The sequence below is a fragment of the Schistocerca americana genome, chromosome 1 (assembly GCF_021461395.2).
Source record: "Schistocerca americana isolate TAMUIC-IGC-003095 chromosome 1, iqSchAmer2.1, whole genome shotgun sequence".
Classification (NCBI taxonomy): Eukaryota; Metazoa; Arthropoda; class Insecta; order Orthoptera; family Acrididae; genus Schistocerca; species Schistocerca americana.
The window spans coordinates 947000012-947020118 of record NC_060119.1 but is presented as its reverse complement, the minus strand read 5'-3'; the positions used below and the strand labels follow the sequence as shown (position 1 = coordinate 947020118).

At 40.2% G+C, this 20107-nt stretch overlaps 1 protein-coding gene across 7 annotated transcripts in view; it reads right to left on the bottom strand.

Moving 5' to 3' along the window:
• LOC124615696 (GATOR complex protein Iml1) overlaps nucleotides 1-19975 on the bottom strand; it is a 597731-nt gene extending 577756 nt beyond the window's left edge. For all 7 annotated transcript variants that reach the window (XM_047143737.1, XM_047143755.1, XM_047143765.1 and 4 more), the window contains exons 1-2: nucleotides 19842-19975; nucleotides 1833-1970 (exon numbers count right to left, since the gene is read on the bottom strand). In XM_047143737.1, the coding sequence (XP_046999693.1) occupies nucleotides 1833-1970; nucleotides 19842-19884 (181 nt within the window). In that variant the 5' untranslated portion in view covers nucleotides 19885-19975. The remainder of the gene's footprint in view (nucleotides 1-1832; nucleotides 1971-19841) is intronic.
• Nucleotides 19976-20107: the final 132 nt, after the last annotated feature.

Below are 20107 nucleotides of genomic sequence, written 5' to 3'. Positions count from 1 at the left end.
CTGGGATTGCAGCTACCTTCTAGGACTATATGTAGCCCTAATTTGTATTGTATACCACTGTTTTACTTCACCTAGTGAAAACACTACAGACTGGTTTCGCTCAAGAGGATAACTGGATAATTCAATCAACTAAACAGTGGTTTCAGCTGAATGAACGAATGAACACATATTTCAACCAACAGAAGAACTAAAGACTGGTTTCACTTGAAAAGAAAGAATGAATAACTTAGTCAGTACTCAAAACACTGCCAGATTGTGTCAGCTGTTTCCATTCAGTTGCTCCCAAAGACTGGTTTCACTCTAAAGAATGAATGAATAATTCAACAGATACATAAAACTACAACTGAATGAGTCGATTGTTTTCCAACAACTGACTGAATCGACTGTTTTCATTTGACTGTTTCCAACCCTATTCTTCTCTCTCTCTCTCTCTCTCTCTCTCTCTCTTTCTTTCTGCTCCTTTCTGAAATATACACACTGAATAGAGCCCATAAATCAAGAAATGAGCATCTACACTTCAACAAATATCACTGAAGAAGGAATATTAAAAAATTTCAACTGACTTATACAACTAATAATGTTATTTTATTTTGTTTAAGTACAGGATTAAATGTAAATTTGTACACTAATGTCAAGACATATGGCAAGCCAATATCCACATATCCCTTCTCTGTCGCAAATTCTTGGAACCTTCGTAAGATCATCCTTGTACATCAATGTATTACAACTTGGAAAAATTGTAAATGGCTTATCAGCTTTAATCGTTAGAAAATTTTTCTGGACAGCATGTGCTATTGTGAAGACTATATCAAGGTCTGCCCCAGCAATGTTTACACAGAGAAATAAACAGTGTCAATATAAGTCTGTCAAATCTATTGGAACAATATGAGGAATACTCTTAGAATTTTTAACACCAATATCTCCTCAAATGAAACACTGCATTATAAACATTAACCAGAATCTAAATGATAACCAATGAAGTGCTAACAGTGCAACTCCCCAAGAATGTACAAAATGCTGTTCACTGCATGTGAAGTGACAGGCACTCTAAGGATGTAGCTGTTTTGGATTCCAGAATTGGATTCTTTTGAGGGTTTTGAATCTCACCTAAACTATCAACGTTGAATGTTAACAGAAGATACACGGAAAGTGGAGACCAGAATGGACTGAGAAAAGATGACAGCTCTATAAAACAACATGATTTGTGGCAAACTTAATACACTGAGTTCACAATCTCTTCAAATCCGTCAGACAGAGACTTCATGTGTACTGTTTTCCACTGCTGTTTTAGAGTTTTAAGCAATGGTGCACTGCATGAGTGTGTAACAAATTATTCTCATCTTTTACTACAATAACAAAGTTACCTAGCTGAAATATTTTGTGCATGTTTATTAGTGTGGTCCTCTTTACTGTTGCATTTTCCACAAAAGTAAATACATGCCTTTACCTAAATATTAACACTTGCTCTTTATTTCTGCTGTTATATGTTTCAATCTAGGGTGAATGAATCAATCAACAGATGGGAAAACCAAAAAAAGCGATAATACAAAAATGATGTATGCATTATGCGCATAGTCTGTAGGTATTACTGATAATCTCAATATCCGAACAGTGTGTGAACAGCATGAGGCTAAACTGGGACCATAAAAACATATTAATAATACTATCTTGGGATCCATAAATTTTCAAAACAAGAGAATTAATCATGCCAAAAAGTACAACTAGAACATCTTTATTTTTGGTCATTTTATACAAACAGTTTATACCCAAGGTAACTGCATAAACAATGTCAGAAAAACCACATTTGCATTTTTTATTTCTTTTTTACTTACCTTTGCTTTGCATGTCTTCCTTGAATGAAGTAACCTGCAACAACAGGCGGCTGAACTCATCTTCAGGAAGATATATTTCAACTACACTTCCTTGTTTGATGCCTGGAAAATCTTTAGGATTGATAATAAGATCCTCACCTGCCACAAAAATAACAATAATGTGTAAATCAAAGTGCAATTTTCCAAAGAATGTAAAAAGGAATGAAGAGTAGAAATTAGTGTCACATCAATAACAAGGTCATCGGATATGGAATACAAGTTAAGACCAGGGAAGGACATCAGCTGTGCCCTTTGAAAAACACCATCCCAGCCTTTGCCTTGAGCAGTTTAAGAAAACCACAGAAAATATAACTACAGATGGCCAAAAAGGGATCTGAATCATCATCCTCACAAATATGAGTCAAATGTGGTACCACTGCACCACTTCACTTCGGGTAAAGTGTGTAGTTTAGTATAATCATGTTGGATGTGTCTGAGTCAGGAAACATATAGACAAAAATATAATAATGAAAAGTCCCTGGTGGAACAGAAGTAAGGCAGGAGTGAAGGTAACAGCTCACTTTTGTGTCTCACTAAATCATCAATAGATTCATAAATAAGCCTAAGAACACTACTGAGCATTTGGAGAAATCATTCTTCACAGTTAACACAGTACACACACACACACACACACACACACACACACACACACACACACACACACATGTCTGCTGAGCTACAGTGTCCTGGCTGACAACATTTTATCAACAGCCAGCTTGACTTGAGTGAAAGATTGTATTAGCAGGTATGTGAAGAGGAAGAAAGCAGACAGGGAGCAGAAAGAAGAATTGGAAGTAGAGCTAAGATAGATGGACAGCAAATGCACAGGGTAGGAAAGTGGCATTGCTGAGCTCACTGTGGTGTATGAAGTAGGAGTCATGGACATTACACGAAGACATGGAGTAGTAGACTGGAATTTGATATAGAATGGGGGAAGAGGGCAACTGCATAGAGAAGGATGAGAATGTACAATGAATGAACTGAGGAGTGGGGTGCAGAGGTGGAGGTGGATGTGGGAAAGGTGCTACCAGACACTTAGGCCAGGAGGATCATGGAATCAAATGATGTGTTGCAGGGAAAATTTCTATATAGGTAATTTGGAGAAGTTGACATTGGCTGGAAAGGAGGAAGGATTGGGGGGGGGGGGGGGGGGGGAGATCCAAATCCAAATGGTAGGATCATGAAGCAGCCACTGAAATCAACAACAACAATATGCTCAGAAGTATGTTAAGTCACGGGGACACCAATACTACTCTTGGCCATAGTTTGGCAGTGGCCACTCACTCAGGTGGACAGAAGGTTGGCGGCCATACTCACATAAATGGTATGCTGCAGTTACAAGTGGCCACACCTCTGCTAGGATAGGATAGGATATGCTTGCCATGGAAAGTGCAGGATGGCTACATTGGACAGGTCTTGCACCCGGGTGTCCATCATGGGTATTACTCAGGCAGCAAGAGGTTGAGAGTAGGTGTGTCCTTAGAATACACTAAGATATTTTAGGGATTGGGTGGGACCTGGAACACCACTTTGGAAGGTGCAGGAAGGATTGTTCTCTATCTCCAGTTATGATGATAACTAGGTGAAGGTCTTTCAAAGAATATGGGCAAGTGGTTAAATAGGGTGTTGTTGGGTGATGAGAGGGATGCTCCTTTGCAACTGGTTCGCTGAGATGACAAAAGATATGGAATACCTCCAAATATCATGTCAGACCTCCTTTTGCCTGGTGTTGTGCTGAGACTCGATTAGCACAGTCTCAACAAGCCATTGTAAGTCCCCTACAGATTACTGAGCCCTCTGTCTCTACAGTTATCTATTATTACAAAAGTGTTGCCAGTGCAAGATTTTGTGCATGAACTGAGCCCTTGATTATGTCCCATAAATGTCTGATGGGATTCATGTCAGGCGAACTGGGTGGCCAAATCATTCACTCAAATTGTCCAGAATATGCTCTAAACCAGTCGCGAACAACTGTCGATCCGTAATGTGGCACGTAGTTATTTGGGAACATGCAGTCCATGAATGTTTACAAGTTGCCTCCAGGTAGATGACAATACACATTTCCAGTCAATATCGGTTCAGTTGGATCAGAGGACCCAGTCCATTCCATGTAATCATCACAGCCCACATCTTTGAAGAGCCACCACCAATATGCACAGTGACTTGTTGACAACTTAGGTCCATGGCTTCATGTGGTCTGCTCCACACTCAAAACCTACCATTAGCTCTTACCAACTGAAACTGGGACATCTCGCCAGGCCATAGCTTTCCCGTCGTCTAGGGTCCAACCAATATGGTTCCTAGCCCAGGAGAGGCATTGCAGCACCTGCACATTGTTCAAAAGGATATGTTCATCATACATCCCACATTGACTTCTACCATTATTCCATGCAGAACTGCTTGTCTGTTAGCCCTAACAACTCTACACAAACAGCACTGATCTCGACCATGTAAGTGAAGGCCGTTGGCCACTGCTTTGTCCATGGTGAGATGTAATGCTTGAAATTTCTCAGCACACTCTTTACACTGGGGCCCACAGAATATCAAATTCCTTAACGATTTCCAAAATGGAATGGCCCATGCATTTCGCTCAAACCACCATTCTGCATTCCAAGTCTGTTAATTCCTGTCATGCAGCCATACTCATGTCAGAAATCTTTTCCCATGAACCATCTGAGTACAAATGATAGCTCCACCAATTCACTTCCCTTTTATACCTTGAGTATACAATACTACCGTCATCTGTTTATATGCATATCACTATCTCATGACTTTTGTCACCTCAGTGTAAATCTGCTTGTGAACTATTTTTGGAGAGGGGATGGGCGATAATACTTGTCTGTGAAAGCTTAGTATGCCCTTCGGCATACTGTGCAAAGAGTTGTTTATTGCTGCAAATGCACTATACAATTGAGGCCAGATTGTGTAGGAGAGACTTTTTATTGTGGAATTGGGGGCAGCTATCAAGGTGCAAGTATAGCTGATAATTAATGGGCTTGATGTGGGAAGAGATTCTTATAGAATAATCGGACATGTCTGCTTAAGGTAAACTCCAAACGACCACACTGCTTGCAACTGATACATTAACATTCACTTGACTGTATGACGAGCAATGGTATAGAAAGTCAGTCACTATGATGTTGATAGCAGGCCATACAAGATGTGCTCCATGAGAAGAGGCAATAATGAAAATTGAAAAGAAGACTGGAAGGATTAAAATTAACACACACACAATTTTCTCACAAGAATTTAAACCATGTGCTATTCTATTGATTCCTAACATAATCTAATCATCAGTTAAATTATCCAATGACAATGAGCTCTCTTGTAGTGTCTTTGGCATTTTCAAGATGAAACAAAATATCTCTGAAATGTCCACACAGGAAAGATTTTTCTGTTAATGCCTCCAGAGAAGAGACAAAAACAGGAGTCTTTTCCTTGCCAACAGTTTCAATTCCTTAATATGTTTTCTGAACCCATTTGTATACTGCTCTAATATGGCATTCATCAGTAGTGGTATCACCACAGTGAAAGAATTAAAATAGTACATCATACAGCTGGATGATCACTGGACTACAAAGAGCTCAGCCACATACACATTAACAACTCCAGCCTAAAAGCTTAGACTACAGTTCAGATGTTACACACAATTTTAAAAGATTTACCACATTTCTCTAAACATCAGCTAAAATAGAGGGCAGGACTCCACTTAACACCCCACTGGAATGACTGGTATGAAGTAGACCACTGCTTTTCACCAGCCACAGCTTACTGCACCTTACTGCCAGTCACTCCTACTCACATAGCTGTATGGCTCTCCAACTCACGGTGGGACTCCTTGGTCTCATGCTCATTTCACCAGATTCCCACATCCCATGGTACTCAGCAGAATGGCACATGCCTCCCTTGCTGCTGAACAAGGAGAGGGCCATTCTGTCTGTAATTTTCTCTATTGGAAACATTTGCTGCAAAATCTACAGGGTACTATGGGAATTGAAGCAGATGTGACTTTTTTGCTTTGGAGACATTTCATCTGCACTAAATATAATGTATTCAGTGGGAAGGAAAATCCTGAGGACATGACCGGGAAACACAACAGCAACGGGAGCCCCCTTGCTTATAACTATCAGTGTACACTATATTAAAACCACGATGTCTACCTAAAAGGCTAGCAAACAATGATGTAAGTTATATCTGGAGCGTGTTCCTTCTTTTCCTTCTTATTGTTTATCAAATTTAAAGGTACTTCTGCATCTCTGTAGCAGCCAGGATGGAGATCTGCCAAATCTCAGTGTAGAATTTTAAAATCAACCTCGACATTTTTAAATGCAGTTCCTTCTGGATGGATTCCATTGAGCCTCATTGTTCGCTTACTATTACTGAGAAATTATTAGCTCCTACATGTTTGGATAGTGCTGATTCCACAACTATTGTTCATTTAATGAAAAGCCACTTCAGGTGCTTAATTAGAACTTTATTAATTCCACATGAAGTGTTTCAGCCTTTATACTAGTCCATTATCAAGCACACCTGAATCTGCCATTGTTAATGCATAATATGGATGTATATATACTTTATGTAGTAGCAAATGGGACACAAAGCTTATATATGTATAGTACAAGTGCTGAAAGATTAAATAACTTATGTTATGCTGTAGAGAAGCAATGTTAATGACAAAAACAGTAAAAGTCAAGTAGATTTAAATGGCTTGCACCCAGTGAGGTCATAATGATAAAACTATACAACCTGAAACATCAAAACTATTACAATGCTTTAGCTTCAGAACAATTATTCCCTCGTGTTTCAAAATTTCAAATTGCATGTTTTCCAAACAAAATACCAAAAGTAATTATTTCAATTTAATATAAGTGTAAAATAAGTACAGTGGATGGATGTTCAAGTTGAGCCCGAGATTAAGTCCTCTAATGAGCAAAATTTAAAACACTGAGAACTGCTGAAGGGTATAATGGAGCTTGGACACATTGTCAACTGCTAATATATATACACAAACGTCCAGGCATAGCTTTGAAATTGTGGAATGGCTTTAAAGGAAGTTGTCAAAAACGGGGCAGCAGTTACCTAAGAAACTGTTGTTTCTTAATGTGCATTGCTCTTTGGGTGTCTTTTCTTTGGACTTTTTTTCGGTAGGTGTACATTTCTCAGTCTTCATAAATATACAAAAAGTATCTCTTTTTCACTGTATGGAGGACTGAGAGATTGTTTTCCATACTATGTACTGTGTGACAATCTTGCATGAGGTGATATATATATACAGGGTGTTACAAAAAGGTACGGCCAAACTTTCAGGAAACATTCCTCACACACAAAGAAAGAAAATATGTTATGTGGACATGTGTCCGGAAACGCTTACTTTCCATGTTAGTGCTCATTTTATTACTTCTCTTCAAATCACATTAATCATGGAATGGAAACACACAGCAACAGAACATACCAGCGTGACTTCAAACACTTTGTTACAGGAAATGTTCAAAAGTCCTCCGTTAGCGAGGATACATGCAACCACCCTCCATCGCATGGAATCCTTGATGCGCTGATGCAGCCCTGGAGAATGGCGTATTGTATCACAGCCGTCCACAATACAAGCACGAAGAGTCTCTACATTTGGTACCGGGGTTGTGTAGACAAGAGCTTTCAAATGCTCCCATAAATGAAAGTGAAGAGGGTTGAGGTCAGGAGAGCATGGAGGCCACGGAATTGGCCCGCCTCTACCAATCCATCGGTCACCGAATCTGTTGTTGAGAAGCGTACGAACACTTCGACTGAAATGTGCAGGAGCTCCATCATGCATGAACCACATGTTGTGTCGTACTTGTAAAGGCACATGTTCTGGCAGCACAGGTAGAGTATCCCATATGAAATCATGATAACATGCTCCATTAAGCGTAGGTGGAAGAACATGGAGCCCAATCAAGACATCACCAACAATGCCTGCCCAAACATTCACAGAAAATCTGTGTTGATGACGTGATTGCACAATTGCGTGCGGATTCTCGTCAGCCCGCACATGTTGATTGTGAAAATTTACAATTTGATCACGTTGGGATGAAGCCTCATCCGTAAAGAGAACATTTGCACTGAAATGAGGATTGACACACTGTTGGATGAACCATTCGCAGAAGTGTACCCGTGGAGGCCAATCAGCTGCTGATAGTGCCTGCACACGCTGTACATGGTACGGAAACAACTGGTTCTCCCATAGCACTCTCCATACAGTGACGTGGTCAACGTTACCTTGTACAGCAGCAACTTCTCTGATGCTGACATTAGGGTTATCGTCAACTGCATGAAGAATTGCCTCATCCATTGCAGGTGTCCTCATCGTTCTAGGTCTTCCTCAGTCGCGAGTCATAGGCTGGAATGTTCCATGCTCCCTAAGACACCGATCAATTGCTTCAGACGTCTTCCTGTCGGGACACCTTCATTCGGGAAATCTGTCTCGATACAAACGTACCGCACCACGGCTATTGGCCCGTGCTAATCCATACATCAAATGGGCATCTGCAAAATCCGCATTAGTAAACATTGCACTGACTGCAAAACCACGTTCGTGATGAACACTAACCTGTTGATGCTACGTACTGATGCGCTTGATGCTAGTACTGTAGAGCAATGAGTCGCATGTCAATACAAGCACCGAAGTCAACATTACCTTCCTTCAATTGGGCCAACTGGCAGTGAATCGAGGAAGTACAGTACATACTGACGAAACTAAAATGAGCTCTAACATAGAAATTAAGCGTTTCCGGACACATGTCCACATAACATCTTTTCTTTATTTGTGTGTGAGGAATGTTTCCTGAAAGTTTGGCCGTATATAAAAATTCAAGCTTTCTCAACAAACGGTTGCTTCATCAGGAAAGAGGGAAGGAGATGGAAAGACGAAAGGATGTGGGTTTTAAGGGAGAGGGTAAGGAGTCATTCCAATCCCGGGAACGGAAAGACTTACCTTAGGGGGAAAAAGGACAGGTATACACTCGCGCGCACACACGCACACATATCCATCCGCACATACACAGACACAAGCAGACATTTTTGGCCTTTACAAATGTCTATGTATTTTTTTTTTCTTTCTAATTCTGAAAATAGAGGGGTGTGCAAGCAATGGTATGGTGGTCAGGTGTCTGTAGTACGGCTATTTTTTATAGGCTCTTCAAAGCGACAGTTCACCCAAGTTTCAGGGGCTTGAAAGAGTGTTGTCTGCTCCCCATGAACTGGTGCTAAAATATTTCAAAATATGCTGAGGGAATTAAATTAGGAAATGAGATACTTAAAGTAGTAAAGGAGTTTTGCTATACGGGGAGCAAAATAATTGATGATGGTCGAAGTAGAAAGGATATAAAATGTAGACTGGCAATGGCAAGGAAAGCGTTTCTGAAGAAGAGAAATTTGTTAACATCAAGTATAGATTTAAGTGTCAGGAAGTCATTTCTGAAAGTATTTATAAGGAGTGTAGCCATGTATGGAAGTGAAACATGGACAATAAATAGTTAGACAAGAAGAGAATAGAAGCTTTCGAAATGTGGTGCTACAGAAGAATGCTGAAGATTAGGTGGGTGGATCACATAACTAATGAGGAGATATTGAATAGAAATGGGGAGAAGAGGAGTTTGTGGCACAACTTGACCAGAAGAAGGGATCGGTTGGTAGGACATGTTCTGAGGCATCAAGGGATTACCAATTTAGTACTGGAGGGCAGAGTGGAGGGTAAAAATTGTAGAGGGAGACCAAGAGATGAATACATCAAGCAGATTCAGAAGGATGTAGGTTGCAGCAAGTACTGGGAGATGAAGGAGCTTGCACAGGATAGGGTAGCATGGAGAGCTGCATCAAACCAGTCTCAGGACTGAAGATCACAACAACAACAACATCATAGTACTTTTAGGGACCTTGCTTCTAGGTCTCACGCTGTGATGAACAGATAAGCTTTAAATGAAATGTGAAGCCCAGGAAGCTCATAGTTCCTTTAAAATTAAGAATATTGTCCATATAGAAATGGCAGTCACACTTGCAACACAATCTTGGGGTCTCTCTCTCTCTCTCTCTCTCTCTCTCTCTCTCTCTCTCTCTCTCTCTCTCTCTCTCTCTCTCTCTCCCCCCCCCCCCCCCTTTTGTACAAGTTTTTAATAACAATTTCATCAATGGAACAGAAGAAGTTGTGCAGGAAAAATGATTTTAAATTAGATTTAAAACTTGCTTCCCAATCTGTCAGACATTTTATGTTACTGAGCCAGTGACTTCTAAATAAAGGTCATTTTTCCCTCTAGAGTTGTAGGTATGGACATAATTGCTTTTCTCAAATTGTGATGGATTATTTATGACTAATTTCACTAGCAAATATATGGATTGTGACAGTGCAGTTAAAATACCTGGCTCCTTTAAGAGATACCTAAATGATAATCAGCTGCGTGTAAAGCCATCAGTTCCATAAAACTTGAGTTTTTCTATGAGAGCACCATGACCTACACAAATCCAACACCTTGGAAAGGTCACAAAAATTCCAAACTGGCAATATAATATTATTTTAGGCTTTTACTATTTGATGAGTGAATGTATAAATACCATTCTCAGTTGAGTAACCCTCCTGGAATTGAAACTGTGATATGCTAAGTACGTTGTTTCCATTTGTGTGCAGATATTCATGAGTACATTACATTTTCAGATGTTTTGGAGAAAGATGTCAGTAAGGAAACTGTGTGATAACTATTTAAGCCTGTCTTGTCAACTTTCTTATGAAATGGTTTAATTGCATACTTTAACCAGTCTGGAAAAATTCCCTGTGGCAGCAATGCATTGCATATATCACTAAGGACATTACGTATTGAACTGGAACAACTTTTCACAATTCTGTCTGAAATTCCATCAACCCACATGATCTTTTGATATCCTTTAAAAAAACCTTATAAATGTTCAGCATGTAACCATATTTACAAATTAATATGTGATGTACTTGTAAAAGAGTCATTCCACATCAATAAGATTTACCATGCAAAACGATCCATGGAACATGAAATTAACTCAATTATTTACGCTTGTATTTTTTGTTTAATACATATTTATCACTTTTAGAAAACGGCATATGTTAGGCTTTTATTATAACTAAATAAACAGACTTAACTGGCAACAATTTAAAAACTTCACTACACACTTGTGCAGCTGCTAAGCAAGTCTGTCATTTGTTCCGTTCTGACAAATCAAACAATAAATGCTTATCATCATTTTTTTAATTAGTGAGAAAAAAAGAGTTCTTATCTTTGACATAAAAAAGACAGTCAGCAATACATTCTAGAAGAACTTAACTGCCATGAACAAGAAGAAGAAGACATTCTAGAAAGGACGAGTGTCGACGATGCTGATCCAGGGCACCAAATCATCCTGTCTAGTGTTAGCTCCCATGTCGATGAAATGTTCTGCCATCACCTAGGCTAAGCCTGTTGAGGTGGTCAGGAGATTATCGTTGCACATCATGTAAGTTATTGAGTATCTCACACCTACCCCAGAACTCAGAAGGCTTCATGCAACAATTTACATAGTGTCCAGGAATTCACAACATGATCTCTTTTTCACTTCTTAATAATTCAGTGATATATCACCTTTGCTACCCAAAAGGCTACAAGGTTGCAAGTGGGTGGAATTTGAATAATTTCAGATACACTTTCCTGTCTCTTGTAGAATGGTGCTCCTCATTTCACCCAACTACTGGTCTAGAAGCAAAAACCATTTTATGCTTGCTTGACCACAACCTAACACTCAAAACAAACTGCTTAAATCTCACAACCCAATAGGCTTTGCTACAAAATTATCAGTGGATATCTAATTCTACCTCCAAGTGTGAGTGGTGTGTATTTCTCCACTGAACAGAACTGCTTTATAGCTTTAGATACCAAACGTATACTTTATTGTATCAGAATTACAGGATTTGCTCTACACTAGTTTCTTCGTAGTTTTCTTCTCTCACCAATTCCTAACACACATTTCCTGCCACTGAACATGAGAACGGAATTTAAATGAGGGCAGTAGTCCGCCAAGCTGCATTTAATTGATAAGTCAATGTTCAATCTGCATGGTTTTGGTTATACCCATGGACACAATTTACTCAAATTTCTTCCCCACCTGCTTCCCCAGATTCTTTGCACAGTAGACATTAGATTTCTCCTTACATTTGAATTCTCTCAAACTTCTCTGTCATGTATACCATTACTTATGTTTCATTTTTATTATTTTTCTTTTTGTTCATATCATAAATTCATTTCATTGGCCTTTTTCCCTATGGTCTTGGGCTTTAATCTTTATTTGTATCACATAATTTCTTTTCAGTTTAGTTGTTATCCGCACTCTCTCTCTCTCTCTCTCTCTCTGTCTCACACACACACACACACACACACACACACATTTCTTTATGTTCGAGAGCAAAGTGAGTGTGTGTGGGAGAGAATGTGTGAGTGTGTGTGTGTGTGTGTATAAAAGGCTGGAGAACAGCCATTCTGTTGAGAACGTCAGATGCTGAAAGGAAGCTGATGTAAGGATGGGCATTTGCGCGAAATGTAATTCTTGTTAGACAGGCAGAAAGAGAGAGACACGTTTGAAACATAAAAAGATCAAACAATGGAAAATCCAGGATGGAATGTAACAATACCAGAGAAGGAAAGTTGCTTCTCACCATATAGTGGAGATGCTAAGTCGTGATAGGCACAAAAAAAAAGATTCGCACAACTATAAATTTCGGCCATTAAGGCCTTTGTCAGCAGAAGACACACATACACACACGTGCACACACATATACTCATGCAAACACAACTTGCACACATGTCTACAGTCTCAGAGATCTGAAACCACACTGCGAGCAGCAGCATCAGTGCAACCATTTCCTCAACTGACTCTCCACAGTTCCTGTCTCTTTACCACACGGTGCCCTGCTTGTCACTGTTGATGCCACCTCCCTGTACACTAACATCCCTAATGCCCATGGCCTTACTGTTATCGAACACTACCTTTCTAGATGCCCTATGGATTCCAAACCAACAACCTCCTTCCTAGTCTCCAGGACCAACTATACCCTCACCCACAATTACTTCTCCTTTGAAGTAATTACCTACAAACAAATCCGTGATACGGCTACAGTGTGCTAACCTATTCATGGGCCATCTAGAGGAATCCTTCCTAAAAACACAGAATCCTAAACCCCTCACCTGGTTCAGATTCATTGACGACATCTTTGCTATCTGGAGTGAAGGTGAGGTCACCTTATGCATATTCCTCCAGAACTTCAACTTCTCCCCCATTTGCTTCACCTGGGCCTACTCAACCCAACAAGCCACCTTCCTAGATGTTGACCTCCACCTCCGTCCATATCAAATCTACTAACCACCACCAATACCTCCACTTCGACAGATGCCACCCATTCCATATCGAGAAGTCCCTTCCGTACAGTTTAGCCACCCGTTGTCGTCGCACCTGCAGTGACGAGTAGTCTCTCTCAAAATATATCGAGGGTCTCACTGAAGCCTTCACTGACCGTAATTATCCTCCCATCCTCATACAAAAACAAATCTCTCATGCCCAATCATTTCAGTCTCCCACCACCTCCCAGAGTCCCACAGTCCAGCCACAGAGAAGCATTCCCCTTGTAACTCAGTACCATCCGGGACTGGAGCAACTGAATTACATTATCTGCCAGGGTTTCGATTACCTCTCATCGTGCCCTGAAATGAGAAATGTTCTGCCCACTATCCTTCCCACCCCTCCTACCATGGTATTCCGCCGTCCACCGAACCTACACAATATACTCGTCCATCCTTACACAACCCCTGCTCCCAATCCCTTACCTCATGGCTCATACCCCTGTAATAGACCTGGATGCAAGACCTGTCCCATACATCCTCCTACCACCACCTACTCCAGTCCAGTCACCATCATCACCTATCCCACCAAAGGTAGGGCTACCTGTGAAACCTGTCATGTGATTTACAAGCTAAGCTGCAACCACTGTGCTGCATTCCATGTAGGCATGACAACCAACAAGCTGTCTGTCCGCATGAAAGGCCACCAACAAACTGTGGCCAAAAAACAAGTGGACCACCCTGCTGCTGAACATGCTGCCAAACACGATATGACTCAAATGACTGCTTCACAGCCTGTGCCATATGAATCGTTCCCACCAAAACCAGCTTTTCTGAATTGTGCAGGTGGGAACTTTCCCTGTAATACATCCTATGTTCCCATAACCCTCCTGGCCTCAAACTTCATTAGTCGCTGTCCTCACCCATCCAGCCCCCACCCTGTTCAAATTCCAGCACTACACAGCTGTCATTTCACCGCCACACCCAGTCTTTTAATTTCTTTTTATTTCTCTCCTTTCCGCTACTTACCCCCTCCCCCCTCTGCACCTTCTCTCCTGCCCTACATCTAAACTGCAACACTTCAGTGTCCGCCACTCCCTTGTGTGTGTACTGCTGACAAAGGCCTTAATGGCTGAAAGCTATAATTATGTGAATCTTTTTGTTGTGCCTATCGCGACTCAGCAGCTCCACTATATGGCGAGTAGCAAACATAAAAAGAGGCATACAGTTTGAAACAGAACAATGTACTTGAAGTGCCAGTAATGTTTAGGATCAAGTGTTACGACTATCACATCTACTGGCAGCATCAACACTTATTTTAGCCTATTTCAAAGAGTAATCAACAAGCACTGTACAGTATGGCACATCCAGCAGTCCATTAATAGATGGCAGGTATAATTTTTCTGGGTTTCCTGGTACATCTGTTTGAAATAATAGGTTTGCCGCCAGTTAACACTGTGCCACAACACTTCATTGAAACAACTGTCTGACATTTTCAGATGCACAGTTTTAACTGGCAGAAATCCAAGAAAAGTATTTGAGATGCAAGGTACTCCTAAATAATTACTATCTTGTCATTCAAACAGATAGTTTTTTCCGCATACACATTAATGACAGTAAACACACTTGTGCTGAGAGACCAGGAAGGTGACTTGCCTTCTTTTGCCGAAGAAAAAGGAAAAATTACTAAGACGTTGGAAGCTCTATGGGATGCATTACTTTCACTACACTGGTGGCAGTGGTGGGCATTTGAATTCATTTCTGTATATTTTCAGAGAAATTGCACAAGAATCAAGCTTCAGTAAAATATGTGCTCAAATATATAGTTGAAAAAGCACTGGAGTAATATACAACATTGGCAGTTTTTGAGTAAGTACACCAAACTGAGCTGAAGTGAATTGCTCGCATTGCCTACTAGAATGTTACTAGTACAAGGGGTATTGACCAATAAGGATATGGTTAGATCAAGATATCAAGATGAATGCAATACAAGAGGAAGACAAAGTGCTTGGACATTTTCCTAATTTACTGCAACAGCATAAAATTTAAATCATTATTCAACATAGTTGTCCTGTCACACCACCATGACATCACACAGCAGTTACATCACAGGTCAAAGCAGACAGGTGGTATCACAAATTTCAGTTAACCTACAGGCAAGCCATGGACATGCACTGCTTTAATCAGAATTAATGGAAATCCAATTTGTGGACGGGGGGGGGGGGGGGGGGGGGGGGCATCATGACTCTGTGCACATTGCTCCAACACTTCCAAATACACCATCTGATGGGTTAGAACAATATGAGCAGCAATGTGTGGACACACTTTGTCGTGGGTGGGTGAGTGGGTGGGTACAATGGTTGCAAGGGACAACAGGCCTTAGTGTTTGTTTGAAATTGTATGCTTTGACCCATTGCAAAGCACATCACTGGAATGTTGACTGTTTCCTCTTAACCCTTTCCAGATGATGTTCCAGAATTTGTCCTTGTAAGTACTAAAAAACTGGGAACATCACATTTCCTGCAACATGCTCACTCTTTTAATTTCTTTCTCTCTGGTCCAAAGTTATGAATGCATGTTACATCTCCAATGATGTTTTGCTTCAAAAACATTTCTTCCTCATTACCGTGATGATTAGGCAGCAGCATACAAATTCTCACACAATGGTGCTTGTGCTCTTCGCTGAGTTGTTTTGGGACATTTATTTCAGAGACTGTACAAAGTTTGAAACTGTTACAGATGACATCATAAGCAGAACCACAACTAATATGCAATATAGTCTGCATCTTCATCAGCAGTCGCTCAATGGTTACTCAAAAACAGCCCATGAATTTACTTAATGTTGACATTAGCTGGGGATAAGACTGGATATCCTGCCGTTTTCTCATCTTTCACTTGTGTTTACACACTTCTGAATTGTTCAATCCACTAGAAAAACCTTCACCACAGTAAGATCTATTCCCCATATTGTGTTTAAGGTCTTCCAGAAAATTCAGCTCCTTATACAGGTTACAGAACACTTATCCTCATTGTGAAAAACAGAGTGGCACCACCATGTTTACTTCACACAAGAGCAAATCATACTGATATGGCAACGCTGCAACCTTTCACAAGTGAAGAGAACAGTACAATCTAGCAGTTGGTGAACGGACAAAGCCATAATAAATGTCATTCACCGGGTGCAAGTCTGCCGATTTGATGCCACTCCAACAACTTGCACGTCAATGGGGATGAAATGATGATGACGATGATTATTAGGACTACACAACACCCAGTCCCTGAGCGGAGAAAATCTCCAACCACACCGGGAATTGAACCCGGTCCCTTAGGATTGACATTCTGTCTACAAACGATTAGAATGAAAATGCAGATACTTATTGGCCTACTCTGGTATATAATGACTACAGATACCAGCGCAAATGTACAAAGAGAGGAAGATATAGTTTAGTTTAATGCCTCAATATAAAGATCATTAACACAGGTGGAGTGTAGACAACGTGCTTGACTGACTTTCTTTGAGCAGCCATTCCAATTAATGAATGAAGTACTTCTGATAAAAGATTTATTTATTTTCCAACTATCTATCATAATACCCAGGCAGTGCTTCTCAATAACAGTGCAGTGTCTTAATCACTGCTCCACCTCACTTGATTTGAGGAGAGGTAAACTGGTAACAATGAAAGATGACTGATAAAATATCAACAGCTGATGCACTACAAAGAGCAGATTAAAATGTATTCATCCATTTTTAGCACCTTTTATTTGTATCTATAACTTTATCTGGCCTTCCCCAACAACTCTGAACATAAAATTAGGGAAATACGGAAGCGTCCGATCCCGCCCGTCTGCTTTGACCCATGACGTCACAAATATGGCGGAAACAAAAACAAACACACACACTTTCCACAAGAAGCCTAATGACACTAACGGGACAAGTGCGGGAAATGGGGTGTTTTGGGTGGGGGGGGCAAACTAAATATAAACAAATTTAGACGCCTTGCGTAGCTACAACGTGTAAGTGAAGACAGCCATGCATGAATACCCACCCACCTCCCCAGGGGTCGTAACCCCTGCAACCCATAGAAGATGCTTCAGTAGCTGATTAGTGTTTTTTGTCTTTAAAAAAAAAAAAAAAAAAAAAAAAAAAATCTCACGGGATAGAACGAACAGATCAGAAAGATAAATATAATAAACTAAAACAGAAATTCGAGGAAACAGATAATTAAAATAAGTAATAAGTGTTTTTAAATTAAAAAAAAAAATCTCACGAGATAGAACGAACAGATCAGAAAAGTAAATAAAATAAGATAAAACAGAACTGGAGACAGCCACACTCAAACCAAACTCCGCGCCATCATGACGTCACACACGACAACACCCTTACGTCACGGGTCAAAGCTGACGCATGGGATCGGACACTTCTGTCGACCCAAAAAAAAATCTCACGAGATAGAACGAACAGATCAGAAAAGTAAATAAAATAAGATAAAACAGAACTGGAGACAGCCACACTCAAACTAAACTCCACGCCGTCATGACGTCACACACGACAACACCCTTATGTCACGGGTCAAAGCCGACGCGTGGGATCGGACGCTTCTGTCGACCCAAAATTAGGAAGAGAGGGGGGGCATAACACTAGTTACAATGGTGAAGAAACAGTTCTTACGTTTGAGCTCACGCAGACATTAACAACAAAATAAGCCACTGACAGAGAGTAAGCAAAGACAAGCAAGGTACTGAAAAACAGGCAGCTGTCAGGTTCATTAAGCACACAAGTTATGCACCACTGAATGTACCTTATGAATTTGAGGGATAAAAGCGAGCTACTTAGAGCAACTTGCAAGTCTCAAAGAGTTACAAAATAGAAGTTTATAAAGACAGCATGAAGAAGTAATTAGAAATTAAAATAAAGGTGAAGCAATTGTGAACATATGTAACTGGCAATATAATGTAAGTGTACCCTCTTGGCAAATGATGGAATTTACAGTATCATTCTCATAGTCATCCCTAAACACTTCTTCCATCATATAAGTTTATATCTCCTGACTACATTCCTTCATCTTTAATTTTATTTCTTACACTTATTCCCTGACCTCTGACCATAACTACTAATATCTTGTATCCTCTTCTTTCCCTTCTACTTTGTTGATTAATTTTGAATTTTTATCTGGCACTTTTCACTTCTAGCATTGTTTGTAAAGGTGATAAAAGCCAAGTTCCACTGTGTTCAGAATCCACATTAACCTGTAGCTCCCCCAATGCTTGGTTGGGTGTCAGTTCAAAGGTCAGAGGAAGGCAATGGCATACCATTTGTTAATAGGGCCAAGCATAGTAAAGCACTGTGGAGTCAAGAGCTTTGGGTAGATGGAAAGCTTCACCTTCATCTTACTTGTATCTATCTCATCTATATGTATCCTGCTTTTGCTACTCCATGCACATCTTATTGTACATGACAGTGTGCTGCTTGGTAACCAATATGACAAAAATTGCAGTACTAGCAGAGAGAAAAACAACTTTATTGTTCATAACTGAAGGAAATGAAATGGCACAACAATACAATGATGTGAAACATTATCTTTTTTTGGTAAAGTAACCAGTCAAAGTTTAATAAAGCTGCTTGCTGACAACCTTATCAAGTAATATTTTCCCAGCATTTTTTACCTGCTGTGTATAGTGGCAGCTCAATAATTTGCATATGATCAGGCAACAGGGCACTTGTTAGGGAATACATCAGTGTCCTTTACTACTCTTTAATCACCATTTTGAACCACACTGAACTTGGTAAGTTATGCACTGGGCCACCCTTGGACTTTTCAACACATCATGGACATAAACATCAGGCTGCACTACCAGTTAGTTTTTTACCACAACCTTTATTTGGCTTTCACATTCACTGGTACATCAACTCACAACCAAACTGTAACCTTTAAACATAACCTAGGTTGTGCTACCCATCAGCCTGTCACCTCGACCAAGATTTTGGGGCGGGGCAGGGGATTCCAATACCACACTTGAACACATCAGGTTTAAATACATACAATTCAATATTTTCTTTTCACAGTGTCACACCCGTAAATAAATGTGATGTACAGACAACAGACAGTGTTTAAAATAAAATCAGGGGGCTTGGTTTAAGCTCTCTGCACACAGGTAGTATTAAAAATATCGTAGTTGGATCTAGTGAGGTTGTATGAAGAACAGCTGATTGTCCTCTAATACATCTATAGCACATCTGCAACAGCGATGGGGCTCGCATTATTTGATGTGTGTAGACACTCCGAGACGCTACAAAGTTGTACATTCTATGGTTATGTACTCAAGTCGCAGTGAAGACTTGTGGTGCACTATATTTCATTACCGTACAGCTAAAGGAGATACAACGCCAATTGGGCCAAAAAAATTACACTAGTTGATGTGAAGTGTAATATACCACGACTGCTGATAAAGGTCACTCTTTAAAAACCATTGCCCTCAAAACTAGTATCCTGACACGTCCCGATCTTTACAATTTGTTGGGGCTATGGTAAGACCGATGGCAATCGCAACTTCTCATTGCTGTTGATAAATGGCAAGCATCACGTTAAATAAGTATCACAAAATTACGACATACCACTAAACGATTTGTGATGTACTATTAATTTGAAAAGTTTCATGGTCTATCTTTCTGAATGCGGCACAAACCACTTTCAACGCCCACTTCACCGCATCATAACATCACAACCGGTTGTCACAAGTCTTCCAAAGTATACAAATGTAATAAGGGTAGCAGAAAACAAAGATATCTGAGCCGACATATACGCAACAAGTTGTCTGCACAGAGGACTGCGCCAGGTTCTGCGCACAACTAATCTGCAAGAACGCAATACAGCGTGAGGA